The sequence below is a fragment of the Anas acuta genome, chromosome 19, assembly GCF_963932015.1.
Source record: "Anas acuta chromosome 19, bAnaAcu1.1, whole genome shotgun sequence".
Taxonomy (NCBI): domain Eukaryota; kingdom Metazoa; phylum Chordata; class Aves; order Anseriformes; family Anatidae; genus Anas; species Anas acuta.
In genome coordinates, this window is record NC_088997.1 from 492419 (window position 1) to 508606 (window position 16188).

Sequence of the window (16188 nt, forward strand, 5' to 3'; positions counted from 1 at the left end):
CTCTGCATTAGGAGCATCCTTGTGCCAGAACTGTTTTCTGTGTTGTCTGTTGTAAATCACAGATGGTATCGGTTTCAGAGTTACTTCCAATATATTTTCACAATTAGTCATCATGATTAATACTTTTGTTGGCCCCTCAGCTAACTTGTGTCAATAGGATTCTTCAAACAGTCAAATATCAGGTATTACTAAGGGCAAACAAAATACAAATCTAGCTCCAGGCTAGATTAATTTGATGACTTATTCATTAATACTTAAAAAAAAAAAAAAGCCATTTTCTCCTGTAAAATATATATATGTATTTTTACACTGATGATTTAAACAGTGATGCATGTCCTGGGAAACCTGCCAATGTGCCTGTCAGTCTGACACTAGCAATTTAGGTCTGTGTGCCTTTGATATATAATTTATATGTAGCTGGGTAGATGATTGTACAAACCTTGACTTGTCTTTAAGATCTGAAGTACCATCAATACTGGCACAACCTAAGGTCTTGGTGCTTGTTCTCAGCAAATAACAGCCGAAGGGTCTTGTGAGCTTGCCAAAAGACTGCTCAGCTGTTGGGGTATTTTATATGCCTTGTGTTGGCCCAAAGGTTTATCTATTGTGTCTCCCATGACAGCTAATTGAATGACAACCAGAGAACAGACGACTCGTAGCGAGTAGATGACAAGTATTGCCATCTAAACATGAAACAAAAAAATCAGCTGCTGCCTGAAAGAAGTCCTTGGAAAAGCAGAACTCTGTGGTCTTGTCTCTTAAGAGAGGTACCAGTGCAATTCTCTCTGGCTTCTATTTATTCTCCTGCTGCACTCACATAGTATTTACTTTGCTTAGGATCATGTCTGAGCTGAAGATTATATTAGTGGGTGTGATTTTTCTGCCCTTCTGTTATGAGGCACCCCTTTCTAGGGCTGCTTCTTAAACACGTCATTTTGTGCCTTTGCAGCAGGTGCAGAAGGGTGCAGTTTTTCCTCAGCTGAAATTCTGATGCTCTCACAGTCACTGCACTGCCCTTCCTCCCCTAGTGCCACTAGCTTTCTCAGGTGGATGCTACCAGCTGCTGAGCAGCACTGCTGTATTGGGGAGGGAGCCAGGGACTGGGCCAACAGCAAGCAGGCACCGTGCCCAGCAGGCACCTTCATCCTCTGCTGCTTCTGGCGCTGGTGGCAAGTGGAACGAGACGAGCCCAGGACATCATGCTCACTCCAGCTGCAGTGCCAGCATCACCACCCAAGAGCAGCCACCGTCCACTTACGTCGTGGTGCTGCTGCCCACAGCTCCTCCACCCTGTAGACAGACAGCCGGTTCACCCCGCCACAGATGGAGCCCTTCTCGCCCTTGCACTCGCTGTTGCACTCCTCAGGCCTGGAGGCAGTGACTGGGAGCTTGTTCCCGCAGTAGCACTCTGCTCCATACGCCAGGCCCGCGTAGGTGTAGGCCCTATGGGTGGCAGAATGAAACACAGTCAGCATGGGTGCCCTGGGCTGTCTCCTACCTAACAAATGTGAGATCCCCTCCATGTGTTCTGCCTGCCGCTGCTCCAGAGGTACAGCTGGCCCCTGGGGCTCAGCAGCAAGGAGCCTGTGCCATGGGTGATGGGCAGGGAGCAACGGTGGGCAAAGGGAGCCAGGCCGTGCCCCGGGGTGGCCTCACCTTCAGTTTCACCGGGTGGCGTGGGCACCCAGGTGGCAGCCCTGGCTCCTGTGGCAGTGACAATTTGGCACTGCAGAGGTGACAGCCAGCCCTACCCCAAGCCAGCACTTGGGGCTTTTGCCAGAAATATTTAGGACCGTTTAGAGTGGCAAAGAAGAAAGGCCCATTTCAGAGGTTCCACTAACCAGCATTTAAATTTGAGCACTTTGGATATGTTGGGCTGTTTTCAAGTGCTGAGAGTGAAGGCACGGTGTAGCGGTTCACTGCCTCTCTTGGGGTGGTCAGGCCATGGGCTGCCTCCCACCCGCCCTGACCCCAGTAGCAGCTGCTGCCCACCACCCCCTGCCCCGTGTGGGGGGTCGGCTGGGGCCTGCCCCCAGCATCGCAGGACAGCTCTGGGTGGCTGCTGCTGAGGGGCTGGCATGGGGAGACCCAAGGTCAGGGGGGACGGGGGTGTGAAGCTGTGGTGAAGCCCCCCAGAGCAGCAGGCTGCATGGACACTGCACTGTCTTGCAGAGGAGGGAATGTTCACAGAAATAGCTCGGAATTGTGGTGCTACTTCTGCTTTCTCTCATGCTTGGGAGTGACAGGAAGACGTTTTCATGCGAAGAGTATTCAGGTGGCTGTGCCCTGAGCACCAGCGTGGGTCCATGGCCAACAGGCTCCACCCTGGTGAGCCCCACTGCTGGGGGTGGCCACACTTGCAGCCGCAAGCCTGCTCCTCTGTGCGGTCCTGCCCTTGGGAATGCTGCACTGCTCCCAGGGTTACGGTTCAGACCAGGGGCCAAGGGGTAATAGCTAACAACTGTCTAACAAAACACCAATTTTTGACCAGAACAGCAGAAAATATATTTAAATAGTCATGCTATAATAAAAAGCAATAGATAGGCAGCAGTGAAACAGTCTACTTGAAGCAAGGTAGCAGAGCTGCTCCATGCCTGAAGGTACGAGATAATCACAGTTTTCACAGATGCTGTATGTTTAATATATGCACGCATTTCCATTTCAAATTCATCCTTGCTCAGTGTCAGAAAAAAGTTGCAGTAAAAAGATATCACCTACCTCTCAGCACAAGCTTCCTGACAGTGAGATACTGTCATTTTTCTTAAGTCATAAAACACAGCACCCTTCAGTGTCCTTTCCCTCGAATCATCACTGAAGCATCCCATGTAGGTACCTATGTGCATGCAAGACCAGAGTCAGGAAATGTGCACAGGCTCCAGGAGAAGGGAGACTTCTGGTGGTGATTCACAGCCATAAATCGCAAACAAGGCTGTGTTTGATCGAGCTGCAACATGTCTGGAGCCCTGACTGCTCTGTTGACCTGTCTGCTGGTATTGAATATGTGTATGTGCTAGAGAAGGGCAAGCTGGGGTGAGCAATGGAAAGGAAGGGCCAGGAAGCCAGGCTTCTCCCTGGGCAAGGTGCTGACAGCACGCTGGGAAGCCTTCACTGGCCCTAGCTAGCACCCGCGGGCAGCTGCCAGCTGCTAGGCTCCCTCCCTCCGGGGGTAAAACATGGCCAGTTTGTGCAGGAACAGTGAAGGCAATCTTTTAAAAAGAAACTTGGGGGAATCTTGATGCGTTTCTCCCAGGTTTTCTTGAAAATCTCAAGTTGAGAATAAGATAGTGCAAGAAAAATGTTAAGAAAATCAATTTCCTTTGGGTATGTAGAGTTATATTAAAGCTATAATGGAAAGATAACTTCATCCTTAACTAGGCAGCACAGTCTACCTATCGCATTAAACTATCTCTTTCTCTCTGGTGCAAGTGAGTATTTTAGAATATGCCTTGCTTTAGTTAGCATATGAAAGATAAGTATTTCTGTTAGACTTCATCCATGTTAAGCCTCTTTTTTTTTTTGTCTTGAACAAAACACAATAAAAACCTAGCCTTTTTTTTTTTTTTTTTTAGTATATGATTGGAAGGACAATGTAGCAGCCCACTGTTATACAGCGATTTTGTGTATATAAGTGCATGTTACCATTAAAACATGAAGGAAAAGGGAAATTTGATTTTGGAAGTAGCAGTATTAAAGTAACAATGCTGGGAAATTAAATAATGTCAGCTGTGCACAGGAAGAGAATATACAATGAAAACTGAAATTAAAAAGCATTATATTAAGAATAAAATAATTCACAAGAAAAAGAAAGTTCAAGCCATTCTAAGAGAGATTTTGCAGCTAGAAAAAAAAAAGAAACTAAAAACAAAACAAAAAAAGACATTTAAACATCACAAACACAACAGTGGATTCAGAGAACAGCACATTGGTAATTTGCAAACATGCAATTAGAAAATTCACAAGCTGTGAATATACACCCACAGTACTCTGTTAACGAGATGGGAGTTATACACCTGCAATGAGGATGCTCTGCACTTTACCGGAGACTTGTGATTTGGGGATGTTGATTCAGACAAGCAATAGATGAAAACTCAGTGCATGGGGCCAGGGTGCCTGACCCAGGGGCAGGGGCACACCAGCTGGCACAGGACATCCTTCCTCTGCCTGCATCCCTCACCTGCTGCTGTCAGCTCGCAGTCTTAGAGCCAAGCATCACATCAGTGGTTCTGTGACCAGAACCGGTGGTTCTGCCACCTCTGCCATCCTCTGCAATGGCATAGCTGCTTCTAACCAGGTCAGGAGAAACAACATAAAATGCCCCACTAGCTGGACCATTCTTAACAGAATTATTCTTTTTTTTTTTTTTTTTTTTTACCTAATGAAGTGCTACTTTTTGTTGTTTTACTGGTACTTGTTGCACGCTATTTGCCACTGTATTTGCCAGTTGCCCTGGCAGGGTACAATGTGATCCCTGCCCTAAGCAATTTGTGAAGTAAGCAAGCAAAATAGCTTAAAGTGAAGAAAAATAAAAAGTTGAATTTTCTCGGTCAAGGTCACTGGATGCTGGGTGAGCATGGGGCAAGGCAAAGGGAACTGGAGGTGATTACAGAGTGCCGGAGCAGATGTGGTCGTTTCTGTTTTGGGTTAGCGTCTGTGCCCAGGGCTGGCCACTGTACCTGTGTGGAAGTGGCCCACTGGGAGTCCCGTGGTGCTGGCACAGTGCTGAGGAGCAGTGCCAAGCACAACTTCCATCATAAGCACTGCCTTGCTCACCCCGCTGCCTTGCAAGGCGTGAATCGTAGGGCAATGCTGGAACTTTAACAAGCGCTACAGTCGCAGAGGAGTTCATTATATCTTGGAAGGGATCCATAATGAAATAACAAGCCTGTAAGTTTACTAGGAGAAGTGAGGGGAGGAAGATAACATGCTCTATGCAGGAAGTTAAAATTTTAATTGATCCTAATTTCCAAAGGCTTTCCAATGCTTGTTAACAATACTGTTATTAATAATGTCACTTCATGTTCAGTCAGATATTCAAATGATGCATATTTGAATCAACATAACTCAATGGCTTGTAGCAATAAATAGTCCTTCTGGCTCCCTTTCAGTCAGCAATTAGAACTTGAGCAAGGCACTGGCTTAATGACTGATATGGGCACTAGCCTTAACTAATTTTATGGATAATTTTGAAAATTAATCCTTTTGTTTTTAATTGAAGCTTTAAAAGTTATTCATGAAATCTGTGGAAGAACAGGTTCATGCTCAGCCTTGTATTAGAGTAGCTCATAAACACACACTGTGTTTCTCTACTTTTTGTCTACTGTTACATTAACCACAGAAAAAATAATCCGAGCCCCAAGGGGGACAAGAGCAGCCACAGTCAGTGAGAAGAGAACCGGGCACACTGTCATTGCACAGCCTTGCAGGGCTGTGAAGGGCCCCTTAAAGTAGGTGGTGGCCGGCACCAGGTGTATCTGCTGGAGGCGAGGTTGCGCCAGTGGTGCACGGTCAGATACCCCAATGGGAGCGGCATCAGGCTCCCCACAGCCTCCTATGCCCCCACCCTGGGCTTGGGTTGGTGCCATTGATGGTGTCAGCTCAGGGTGGCTGTGCCTCGCTTTTGTGCTGCCATTGAACTCTGAGCACCCTGGTGGTGTGCTCAGGGCAAGCTAGGAAATGCAGTGGGGTTCCCTGAAACACCCCAGCTTTGTGCTCCTGGTTCTTTGCCTCCAGGTATGCTTTTTGCACAAGTAAAACATGCCTCTTGCATGGTTTTGGACATGTAATTAAAAAAAAAAAAAAAAAAAAAGCTCACTTTAAAAATTTTCTCTGTTCTGAGAAAGATAATTATTGTTAAACAGCATTCATCTCTGCCTGCTTGAAGAGGAAACCATTTAAATCAAGGAAGCAAATTTCACTGTCTAGGCATCCATTCAATCAACAGGAATATATTTTTGGAGGAAGCTACAGCTCAGCATGACTGGGGACATCAGAACATTACTCTGGACTGTGTATGCATTTTAGAATTAGTTTGAAAGTGGTGCTGAGCCAGAAGGAAGGCATTTCCACAGGCAGACTGTGATGCTCGTGATGCTCGTTAGTTTGTGCCTGGAACAGACCTGGAAGGAGGTGGTTTACATGCATGCCAGAAAATGAGCAAGAGAGCAGATCCCTTACCTTTGTGTTCAGCAGTACGCTTCATTGCTTTGAGTCCTGCTGTTTGCATGGGCTCCTGATCGCTGATGAACCTGTGGAACCACCTTCTTCGCAGCTGCCTCAGCTCCGAGTTGCGGGCCGTGAGCCAGTGCGGGCCGTGCCGCTGGGACGACGCCAGCTCCCGCAGCGCAGCCGTGCCCGCCAGCAGCCTGGGACTGGGGCTCTGTGCCCCCCGAGGCTCTGCCAGCCCAGCCCCCGGCACTGCCTCCGGCACCAGCAGGGCCTGGCCGGCCGAGGCCCCGCGTGGCCCCTGCTGGACCACCAGGCGGGTCCGCTGCAGCAGCAGGAGGCTGCCGGCCATGAGGTAAGCAGCTGTCAGGAAAAAGAGCAGAAATTGGGTCCGCCGAAGAAACTTCTGTAGCCTGAAGAAAGCTTTGGCCATGCCCTTACTGAAATGGGCCCTTCACGCTTCCCAGTGGGCCCCCAGACCCCCGCCTGGATGGGTGCTGGTTCCTCCCATAAGTTCAGCCCATCACTTCGGTGCCGTCTCCAGATGCGTGGTCTCCTCTCCGGCCACCCATGGCCGGACCCTTGTGGCCATCAGGCTCCCAGGCAGCCGACGGGCTGGGCACAGCCCTGGGCTGGTGCCATCACCCAGCTGCCCATGGCTGGCGCCCACACCTGCAACATCAAGGGGAAGAGGGTCAGCGCCGTGCAGAAAATGCTGGTCTTCAGGGCGACTTCCTTCCCCCCCGCACCTTTTTCTTCAGCTGAGCATTTCTCCATCTGCTGTTTATAATTGTGCACTTTAATGACAATAATCCTGTGAGAATAATTGATTAAGCAGAAGGTAGCTTCAGCTCTTCAGCATTCCTTTTTTTTTTTTTTTTTAACTAGAAATGTGCAAGAAATGCCTTTATAATGAGGCTATTTCTCTTGGGGTTTGGAAAAAAAGTTCTTTATTTTCTTTTGTCAATTGCCATCTCCATTCTTTGTCAGTGACTGGAACAGGCCGCCACAGTATAGACATCTTTTTAGGGAAGTATTATCAAATTCTTTCTTTTCAGTTGAACAGTAGCTAGGCTACAAATGCAGAACAGAAGGAAGGAGGGGGGGGGGGCAATTGCATCAACTCACAATAGATAAGATAATTATTAATCTCTTTGCAGCACAGTAAAGTCAGTCATTGTGTTGGAAGGCTATCTGTGGTTCTGCACTTACATGCACCCCTGTGCGAGGTACTGTGTACATCACTTTAAAAGAAACCACAGAGATTCTGCTGTGTTTAAAGTAATTTCTATTAAAAAATATTGACATGTAGATGTGCATAGAGAAAAAAAATCAGTGAATGTCTGAAAAAAGAACTAATTTCAAGTATCACCAAATAGTCCTGGCTGTTTCTGAGCTTTGCAGGCTTTAGTTCTGCTGATGTGTACCATGATGGGATTGTCTGGGCAAGAAAAGATCCTTTGTGCTCTAGGGAACCTTTGACCTCCTGTAACAAATACAATCTGGCATCTCCCCATAAGTTCCTATTTTCCCAGTCAATCACTTCTCTGTGGAGCCAGGCAAGCATTGAGAAAAGATGCAATGTTTTCCAGAAAAGAAAATATTATGGCTTTTGCTTAACTTGCAGTTGGGGCACACTCTTGAAATTCCCAGTCCTGGCAAAGAAATATCTGTTCTCTGTGTTCCTCGTTTCCATGTGTGATTTATTATTTTGTGGATAGTCACTTGCACCTCTTTCTTAAATAGATGGCACCAATTAAAAGTCTGCACTCATTTCCTTTTTCATTTAGTTACACCATTTCTTTCTCTCTTAAGCAGCAATCAGAAACAAAGCTCAGAAACTTCTAGGCCAAAAATACATTAAAGCCCAGCTGAATCTTTTGTCAGTTGAGCCTGAATTCTTTTTGTGTGACCTTTCAGCATTGATTGCTAAGTGGAGTTGGCACAAGGCAGTTTGCAGTTCGGGTGGTCTTAAGGACCTGATTGAGGTTCCTTTTTTGTTGTTGTTGTTGCTTTATACTGGTCTCAAATGTAGTATCAAAAATATTGGATGTCTTTATCTCTGTTTCTACACTTTCTCCAAGAGCTTGGTCTGACAAGGACTTATTCTCCATCCACCACACCTGTGGGTCTATCAGCAGCTGATGAACTCTAGGAAAGAAGCAGTACCAAAGGCTGTGTGGCAGTAGTGTACTTTAATAAATTAAGATCATTTTCTCCACTGTGAAAGTTACCACAACTCCCTTCTGATCAGCTCCAAAGCCAAAGAAAATGAATTGATTTACACTAGCTGAAGAGCTGACCCTTAGATTTAAATTATTGAAAATCTCTGATCAACGTTGTGAGTGCTCAGGAATTACAGTAAAAGGGTCAGGAGTACCTAGACAGATGAACAGAAAATTAGCTATAATTACACACTGCAGATTGTTACCGTGCTAATTTATCTGAAGAAGTAGTATCTATCAGCACAGGTACCATTTGATTCACTAGTCGCTCCTAACACAGGGCTACTGGAAGCTTTAGAGCTACTCCCAGTAGAACCTGTCTAATCTAAAAGAAAGATGGGTGCGTGTATGAGCCATTTGAAATTCTGATGGGAAATTATGGTGTTCCTGGAAGCATACAGTGCTTCGAGGTAAGGCTTGGCCAGTGGAGGAGGCAGCTGCATGCCTTGGTGGCTGGCGGCTGAGCACACTCTTCTCGTTTTGCCATCTACAATGCAGAGGTATGGTGCCTCTTAATCAAGTGGTGCTGCAAAGTTTCATTGGGGAGTTAATGATGGCTGCAGTCGTGCAGGTATTCAGAAGGTTTTTTTCCCCTAGCAGCAAGATGAGGGTAAATAAAGTTAACAAAGTTTCAATCATCTTTGTCCAATCATAATTCTGTATTTCTTAGCTTTTCTGGTTTGTTCATAATGTGATTGAGTTACAACATCAAGAAATGCTTACAGCCAAGGTTCCCAAGTGTGCCTAAGTCATTTGCATTAGAAAGGAAGTGCTGTAGCAGCAGGGCAAATTTGGTCTAAGACCAGCAGCTTGGCTGGAGAAGAACCATCAGAGCTGTGCAGTGTAGGTGTCAGTGTTATGCCTGAAACTGCATCAGCAGCCTGATTTAGACCCTTTTGTCACCACTGTGCACCCCAGTCTTTCAGCTGATTCCAGTCCAGTTTCTCCATGTTCACAATGATGCACAGCTGAAGCAGCTTGAAGCTGCATCATCCCCATCAGGAGGGGATCTGCTTCGCCGGGGCAGGATGCCGCACTGCCATTGAGACACTGCATCCCAGTGCCCAGGCAGGATCCAGCCAACGCCGCCCCAGCACCGCCTTGTGTGACCACAGGGCTGGCGTCCTGCTGCACATCAGCATCACTGGGTGACTGCCGGGTTGTTGGACTGAACTAAAGCATGAAGCAAGTTCTGTATCCAGGCACCAAGAAACGTTTGGCATAGCTCCTGCTGATCTGCCTGAAAGGAAGGGTTATTTATTTATTTACTTTCTAAGGAGAAACTGCCTCTGGGTCTCAAAAGGCTAACTCTGCCTTTGCCCAGTGGTTGAAAAAGTTTAAATGGTACAAGCCAATTTTACTGCAGTCAATATGACATATATAAATTACCTCCAGATGCATTCGCCCTCACTACAGTTGCCATGACAGTACATTGTAGTAAAACCCAATGAAATAAATAAGCAGACTCTCCACCCACAGCAACTGCTGCAAATGTACAACTCAAAAATTAAATGTTGCTTTTTAGTGGTGAAATATCAGAGTGCTGCTGACATTTAAAAAAAAAAAAAAAGTAATTTGATTTTTCCATAAACTACGTACTGCAGTATCATCAGAGTATGCCTGAAAGAATTCGAGTGCATCACTTTTGATGATGAGATTAAAAAGGAAAGAGTAAGGAGGACATGAAATAGTATCAGGTTATAGAAAATGTATCATATTTCTTCTTTATACAAGTTTCACGTAAAATGAATGAAGTAAAATGGAAGAGAAGTAGAGTCTTCTATTCCTATGTATCAGTTCTCATAGCCAAAGGGTTTTTGAGGACCACATTAATTGACAGTTAAGCTAAAGTCAGTACAATCATGAAATGATTATAGGAAGGACTTTGAGCTGGATAATGAGAACCGTTTTACAGCAGAAAAGACCTGTAGGTGAAGAGAGAAATGGAAGGGTTAACACTGCAATGGGAAAATGGAAGATAATGAGCTGTGGCTAGGGTTGGTGGTTCGGCTGTGGAAGCAGTGAGCGCTGCTTTGGACGGTATTTTGGGTGCTCTGCCTGTAGTGAGGGAAGGGTGCCCTGCGCCACTGGTGAAGTGGCGTGGCTCACAATGAGGTGATGCCTGTTTGTGAAATGGATAATTACTTGCGGTAGCTCACTTCCATAAATTATTGAGGGCAAGAATCTGATGGAGTTCAGAGAAGCATTGAGTGATCTTATTTTATAAAATATTAATTTATTCACTTTACTAGCCACAGGTGATTTTTTAACTGTATGGAAGTCAGATAATCATTCATTTGTTTGAACGGTGGGTTTTAGCTATTTGTGCCTAGAAATTTTTGCCTGAAAACACCATTAGAAAGAATAGCATTTACGTTTTTCTGTGAGATCTCTAGTATTTCTGTTTATGGTACAGCTAGAAATACCCTGTGAGGAAACCTTGCAATGCTGTGTTTACCAGCAGGACTAAATGCAGAGCTAAAAGATGCCTCTAACCCCAAATTCCAGAATCTCAAAATACGTATTTGTTCTCATCCGTTTCCTAACACGGGCAATGCTCTGACTACTTTCACTGTCTCTGGGACAGCCAACAACTTAACAGAAAGATTCCTCTAAATCTGGTGGATGCCAGGGAGGCAGAAGGGAGGTGGCTGTGTCTGCTGCTCACTGCAGATCACTCTGGACATTTACCCTCGCCTGGTGACTTTGCATGCCATTTTCTGGAGGCTCTGTTTGGAAAGTCAAGGCCAACATCATACTTCACAAATGCATGTATGTAGGGCAGGAAGAAAAATATTCAAGAAGGCATGATTTGAAAATTGGGATCCCGTCAAAAATTTGCAGTTTTCATTATTCCTAAAGCTAAAGGCACCCTCAGTGTCTGCCAGTGCTGGTCCCCATCAGGCAGGCAGCAAGTGCTTATCACAGTAGTACTTCTGTGTATGGCCAACGCCATCTCAGGTTCTGGGGAAGTGGTTAGAAAAGAAGCCAAAGGTGAGTTATCTACAGTCTACACCCTGTACCTTGAATGGTCTCAGCAGAGAAATGCCACATTATCCCAGTTTCAGAATCACAGGGTATGAGAGCAAAATTAAGCTGTGTATAAAGCAGCACATGTTGAAAGTAAGGCTGAGAAGACATGGCCTGTCTGCTGTCTTAAGCCAAAATACAATCAGATCAAGATATACTTTGATGTTGATGGATTTTGGCTCAGGTCCATTGTTAGTTTTTCTAGCTCCTTTAGGTAGTGTCATGTAGCATCATCTCACTAACTTAACAATGTAACTTAGAAATTTATGCAAGTGAAACAAAAACAGGTAATTTCTGAATTCCAGCACCCTTCTAAAGTTATTCTTTCACACACACAAAAAAAAAAAAAAAAAAAGATTTTTTTTTTCAATGAAACCTTACTGTAATATTATTTTTTTACTTTCCCAACTTAAAAACATTCTTTTCTATGAGATAAGGTCTGTGGAGTACATAAACTGATCATTGATCTTTCTGGCAGTTACAAAGCCTTGCTCAGATCAGCATCATCCAGAATCCAGGAATCCGCCCTGTGGCTTCAGACGAAGAGGCAGCAACACCCAGCCCTAGTGCAGGCGGGCAAACCCGTCCCAGCTCCACAGGGCCACGCAGGTATGCTTGCCACTAGCCTGGGGAAACCCCGGTCTGGCTGCCCAGCCTCGTGCGTCTGCACCACGGCCAGAGGAAGCTTGGCCACCAGCTGGTGGGGGAGCAGGGCTGTGGGCTGAACTGCTCGTGGAGGACTTGTGGCTGACTGGGCTCTAGGGTTGGGTCCAATCTTGCACAATCATGTTGAAGAAAAACAAGCTGAATCTTGAGGATGCTTCTCTAACTCAAAAATCGCAGTTTAGGGATGTAACTGCCCAGCAGCATGGGAACAATCCTTTTCAGGGTCATTGGAGCCATGCAAAGGAGAGGACACCACAGTGCTTCTGTGGAAAGGGACAGGCACTGTGCAGAGCAGAGGGTGCCGTGCCTTGGCCTTGCTCCCGGGAGGCTGGACCCCTGGCCAGGGACCTCTGCCAGGCCAAATGCACAGCACCTGGACAGCAACTGCTGAGGACACGTCCCTGTCCCACAAGGTAGCATGCAGGCACCGTGCCACTACTCCCATGCACCCCACTCACCCCACTGTGGCTGCTCCTCAGTCCTTCTCGTTTCTGCCCTCCTGCCCATACAGGTGGGAAACCGGGGCAGCTTTTTTTCTTTTGTTCCAAGGCAGGATGTCTCAGACATGTGCGGCTGAAGATGAGCCAGGGCCAATGCACATCCTGCATCGCCGTCCATGTGAAACCCACTAAGTCATTCGGTCTGCTTCTGCGGGACTTGCTGAGGGCTTGTATGAAATGCAGTGAAAGGGTTTCTTCCACATCTCTTCCCAAGTCGCCGCCAATTGTCTGACTTAGAGCATAATTTGACTTTTAAATATTTCTACATACTACCCCTCCCACCCTTTCCCATCAAAATGAAGCTCATCCTCTTGGGATTTTCAGTAAATTAAAGAGGCAACCAATGAGGTTTTTCCATGTTAACTTTCAGGCAGCATATCATATTTTAAAGGAATTTAATTCCTTTTATTAAAAATAAATAAAGAAACCACAAATACAAGAACACAGGTGAAGGGACCTTCAGCCTGTGCTGACCACTGATGCTCTCATGTGGCATGACATCTTCCCTAACAAGAGATCTGGCCTTGATATCTGGGCTTTCAGAAGCAATGAGCTTCTTCCAACTCAGGAAGTTTTACTTGCTGGAGGGTGGATCCACGCTGACCCTGTATCCACATGCCCCTGTTGTGACCAGCTCTCTGCAGACACAATGCTTCTTGAGTGTTACTTCAAGCACAACATAAGGTCTGTCAACAAACTGGAAGCAAGGAAGAAGCACCACAGTTTCTCCACAGGGTGTAGTGGCAAACATTGCAGCTTGAGAGGGCTTTCTAGCAAGTTTACTCTTTCCTCCCTCATCTGTTCTTTTTTCCTACACGTGTGCTTCTACATGATTTATCAGATTGCAAAGTTGACTTTGATGCTGATATGGTGTTAAAACTGTTAAATAATGATGACTGTGATCAAGCAGAAAAAAATATTTATGTAGAACTGGCAGGGGGGTGGAGAAAAAACGTGTAGTTTGTAAACCATAGTCAAATCATGTTGAAAATATACACACCAACATAGTATCCACTGCACACAGCAGCCTGTACAATACAGGAGGTGTTCTACGGCTGATAGATAATTTAGCTTTGGAAATGAAAGGTGATACCACAGAACAGAGCTGCAGCCTGAGTGTGCTGGGTTGTCAGTGCTAACTTGTGCAAATTTGGTCACTGCATCTCTTTTACTAGACACTCCACTTGTTCAAGACCAGTTTGCTAGCATATCTAGGTGTAAATCTAGAAAATAACATTGATGAACACTGTAGCTTATGGAGAGGGATGCAGAAGGGCCTGCAGGAGGCAGCTGGTCCAGGAAGGTTTGTTGTGAGACAGCACTGACTTGGAAAGTACTCCAGTGACAGCTTGTAACAGAAAGCACATCACGGCGATACAGTATTTTTTCTGAGAGTCTAATACTTTTACCTAGATCAATGATAAAATACTAAATCAGGAGGAGCAATTCCATGCCAATATGGACAAGATGCAAATATACATATATAAAAGCTTGCATTTTATTTGTATGTACATACACATATATGTGTGTATGTATTTTGTACATAAAGGGATGTGTACTCAAAAGATAACCACAAGCACATACAGTCTACTGGAATCATTCACTGACAATCTGAGCCTGGTCAGCAAACAGTATTCTTGAACCTAGAAAGTATTTTGAACAATAATAAACCATACATGTATAATGTACATTCCTTTGGTATTAAGAGCTCAAACACCCAGCAGATGATGCTGTGTGCGCAATTAAAAACAAACAACAACAACCAGACATTATGGTTCTGTGGCTATAGGTTGAAGTTTTCCAAGACCTTGTTATAAAAAAATGCACTGTGTATTTTTTTTTGCCTTATCCTATTGTAGCTAGAGATCTTAGCATGCGGGCAATGTAATCTATTGAAATTAAAATAACATGCAGATCTGTAACTAGAACATTGGTATTTAGGTGTCTTTCATAAACAACCCCAAATCCCTGCAACATCCACCCACTAAAAATCCTTAGTCTATTTAGCACAATGATGCTTCAGAAACTGTTTAGAGAAACAGAGCCTTCCAGTCTGCTTCACCAGGCTCTGTGACACAAACACACACTTGCATCATCCATTCCTACTTTTCAAGTCCAGTATTTTGTGGATGCTCAGAAAAGGGCATCTCGACAGTAAACTGCAGTCTTCATAAATAACGCAGCCAAGCCTCGTGTTCTTAGATGGCACGGATAAATGTAACAGATCAGGCAGCCATTCAGACTGTATGTTAATACCCCAGCGTCTGCGAAAAGTTGTCCGGCTATTACTCGCATCAAGGCCAGCAGACAAACAGCTCGCAGGAGCAGATAACGTAACTGGGTAAGACAAAGAGGGGGAAAAAAAGCCTCACCTTTCTTTAGCGGTCAAGGAACTCCCGGTGTAGTGAGGCAAAGTCCCAGCCGACCCGGTGGAATCGCAAGGAGCCGGAACACGCCCGAGAGGCGGCTGAGCCCTGCGCTGCCCTCGGCGCGGACCCCGCCGCCGAGCCCGGCCCCGCTCCTGCCCCGCGGTCCCGCCGGGCTCGGGGCTCCCGGGGGGCTCCCCCGCGGCCGGGCCGGGGCCGCCAGCCGCAGCCGGCCCCTGGCCTTTCGTAGGGCTGCCTTCCTCCGCTCTTCGGGAAGCAGCCTCTCTCCTACGCCTGCTTCGCAGAGGAGCTTTGCAGGCTTTGGCCGCTACGGGCGCTTGCAGCTCTACCCGCAAAATCCGTCCGTGCGTCTGCCTGAATGCGCGGATGGCTGCATAGGCAGATCGCGAAGTGGCGGCAGCGTGGACCGAATACGATCGGCTGAACGGCTCGGAACTGGTTTTGTTCCTCCGTGCCTCTTCCCACTAGGGGCAGCCCCTACCGAGCTCCAGGCCCCTTCCCCCAGGCCGGGGGGGGGTGGGCGGGCAACCCGTCCCGGCAGCTCCCGGCCCCGGCTGGGGGCTTCAGGCAGCGGGGCGTGGGCACAGGTGGAGAGAAGCAAATGATTCCTGAGCGTGAGAGCAGAGCGGCGGATTGCGCGCTGGCCTTAGGACTGGCTCATCTGCCGCCTTCACTGCAAGGACAGACTCTTTTCTGCTGCTGGTTCGCAGGAAGATCTATCAGTTTATAATTATTTTTAAAGCATCTGCACTTAAATGGCAGTAGGCTACACACTTACTGCACTTAACTGCATGTGGCTTTTGAAGCACCTCATAGTCTTTGCATATTTAAATCAGACCTGTGGAGATCCGTGTCTCCAAGCTAAATTCGGATGCAGTTATCTGGACCACGGTTTACTTCCTGTGGTTAGGTCAGTCGTGCCACGCTGAATGCCGGCACTCTGCTTTGTTGGGATCTGCGAGGGAAGAGGGAGTTCAGATGCCTTGTCGGGGCTGCTGCTGTTTCCCATCTGCATGCTGCACAGTACTTAGCTGTCCGACCAGCCTGAGGATTTCAGTGACCAGTGGCTAGTGGAGTTGGTCAGATTACTTTTCTTTCTTTCCTTTTTTGAAGGATGTCTTGTCTTATTTTCCTTTAAAAGCAAACAAATGCAGGAACTTCTATTTCTGGCTACAGAATGTGGGAAAATAATCTGCACTTGTAGTGGAGGAAGGAATT

At 46.4% G+C, this 16188-nt stretch overlaps 1 protein-coding gene across 2 annotated transcripts in view; it reads right to left on the reverse strand.

Annotated features, from left to right (window-relative positions):
• Positions 1-15463, reverse strand: part of WSCD1 (WSC domain containing 1) — a 30247-nt gene extending 14784 nt beyond the window's left edge. Inside the window, exons 1-4 of one of the 2 annotated variants that reach the window (XM_068655876.1) lie at positions 14956-15463; positions 6175-6834; positions 2719-2833; positions 1259-1443 (exon numbers count right to left, since the gene is read on the reverse strand). In XM_068655876.1, coding sequence (XP_068511977.1) covers positions 1259-1443; positions 2719-2833; positions 6175-6595 — 721 coding nt within the window. In that variant the 5' untranslated portion in view covers positions 6596-6834; positions 14956-15463. Of the gene's footprint in view, positions 1-1258; positions 1444-2718; positions 2834-6174; positions 6835-12541; positions 12783-14955 lie in introns of those variants that run through there. The other variant, XM_068655877.1, reaches the window with a different exon arrangement.
• Between the last annotated feature and the right edge of the window lie 725 nt (positions 15464-16188).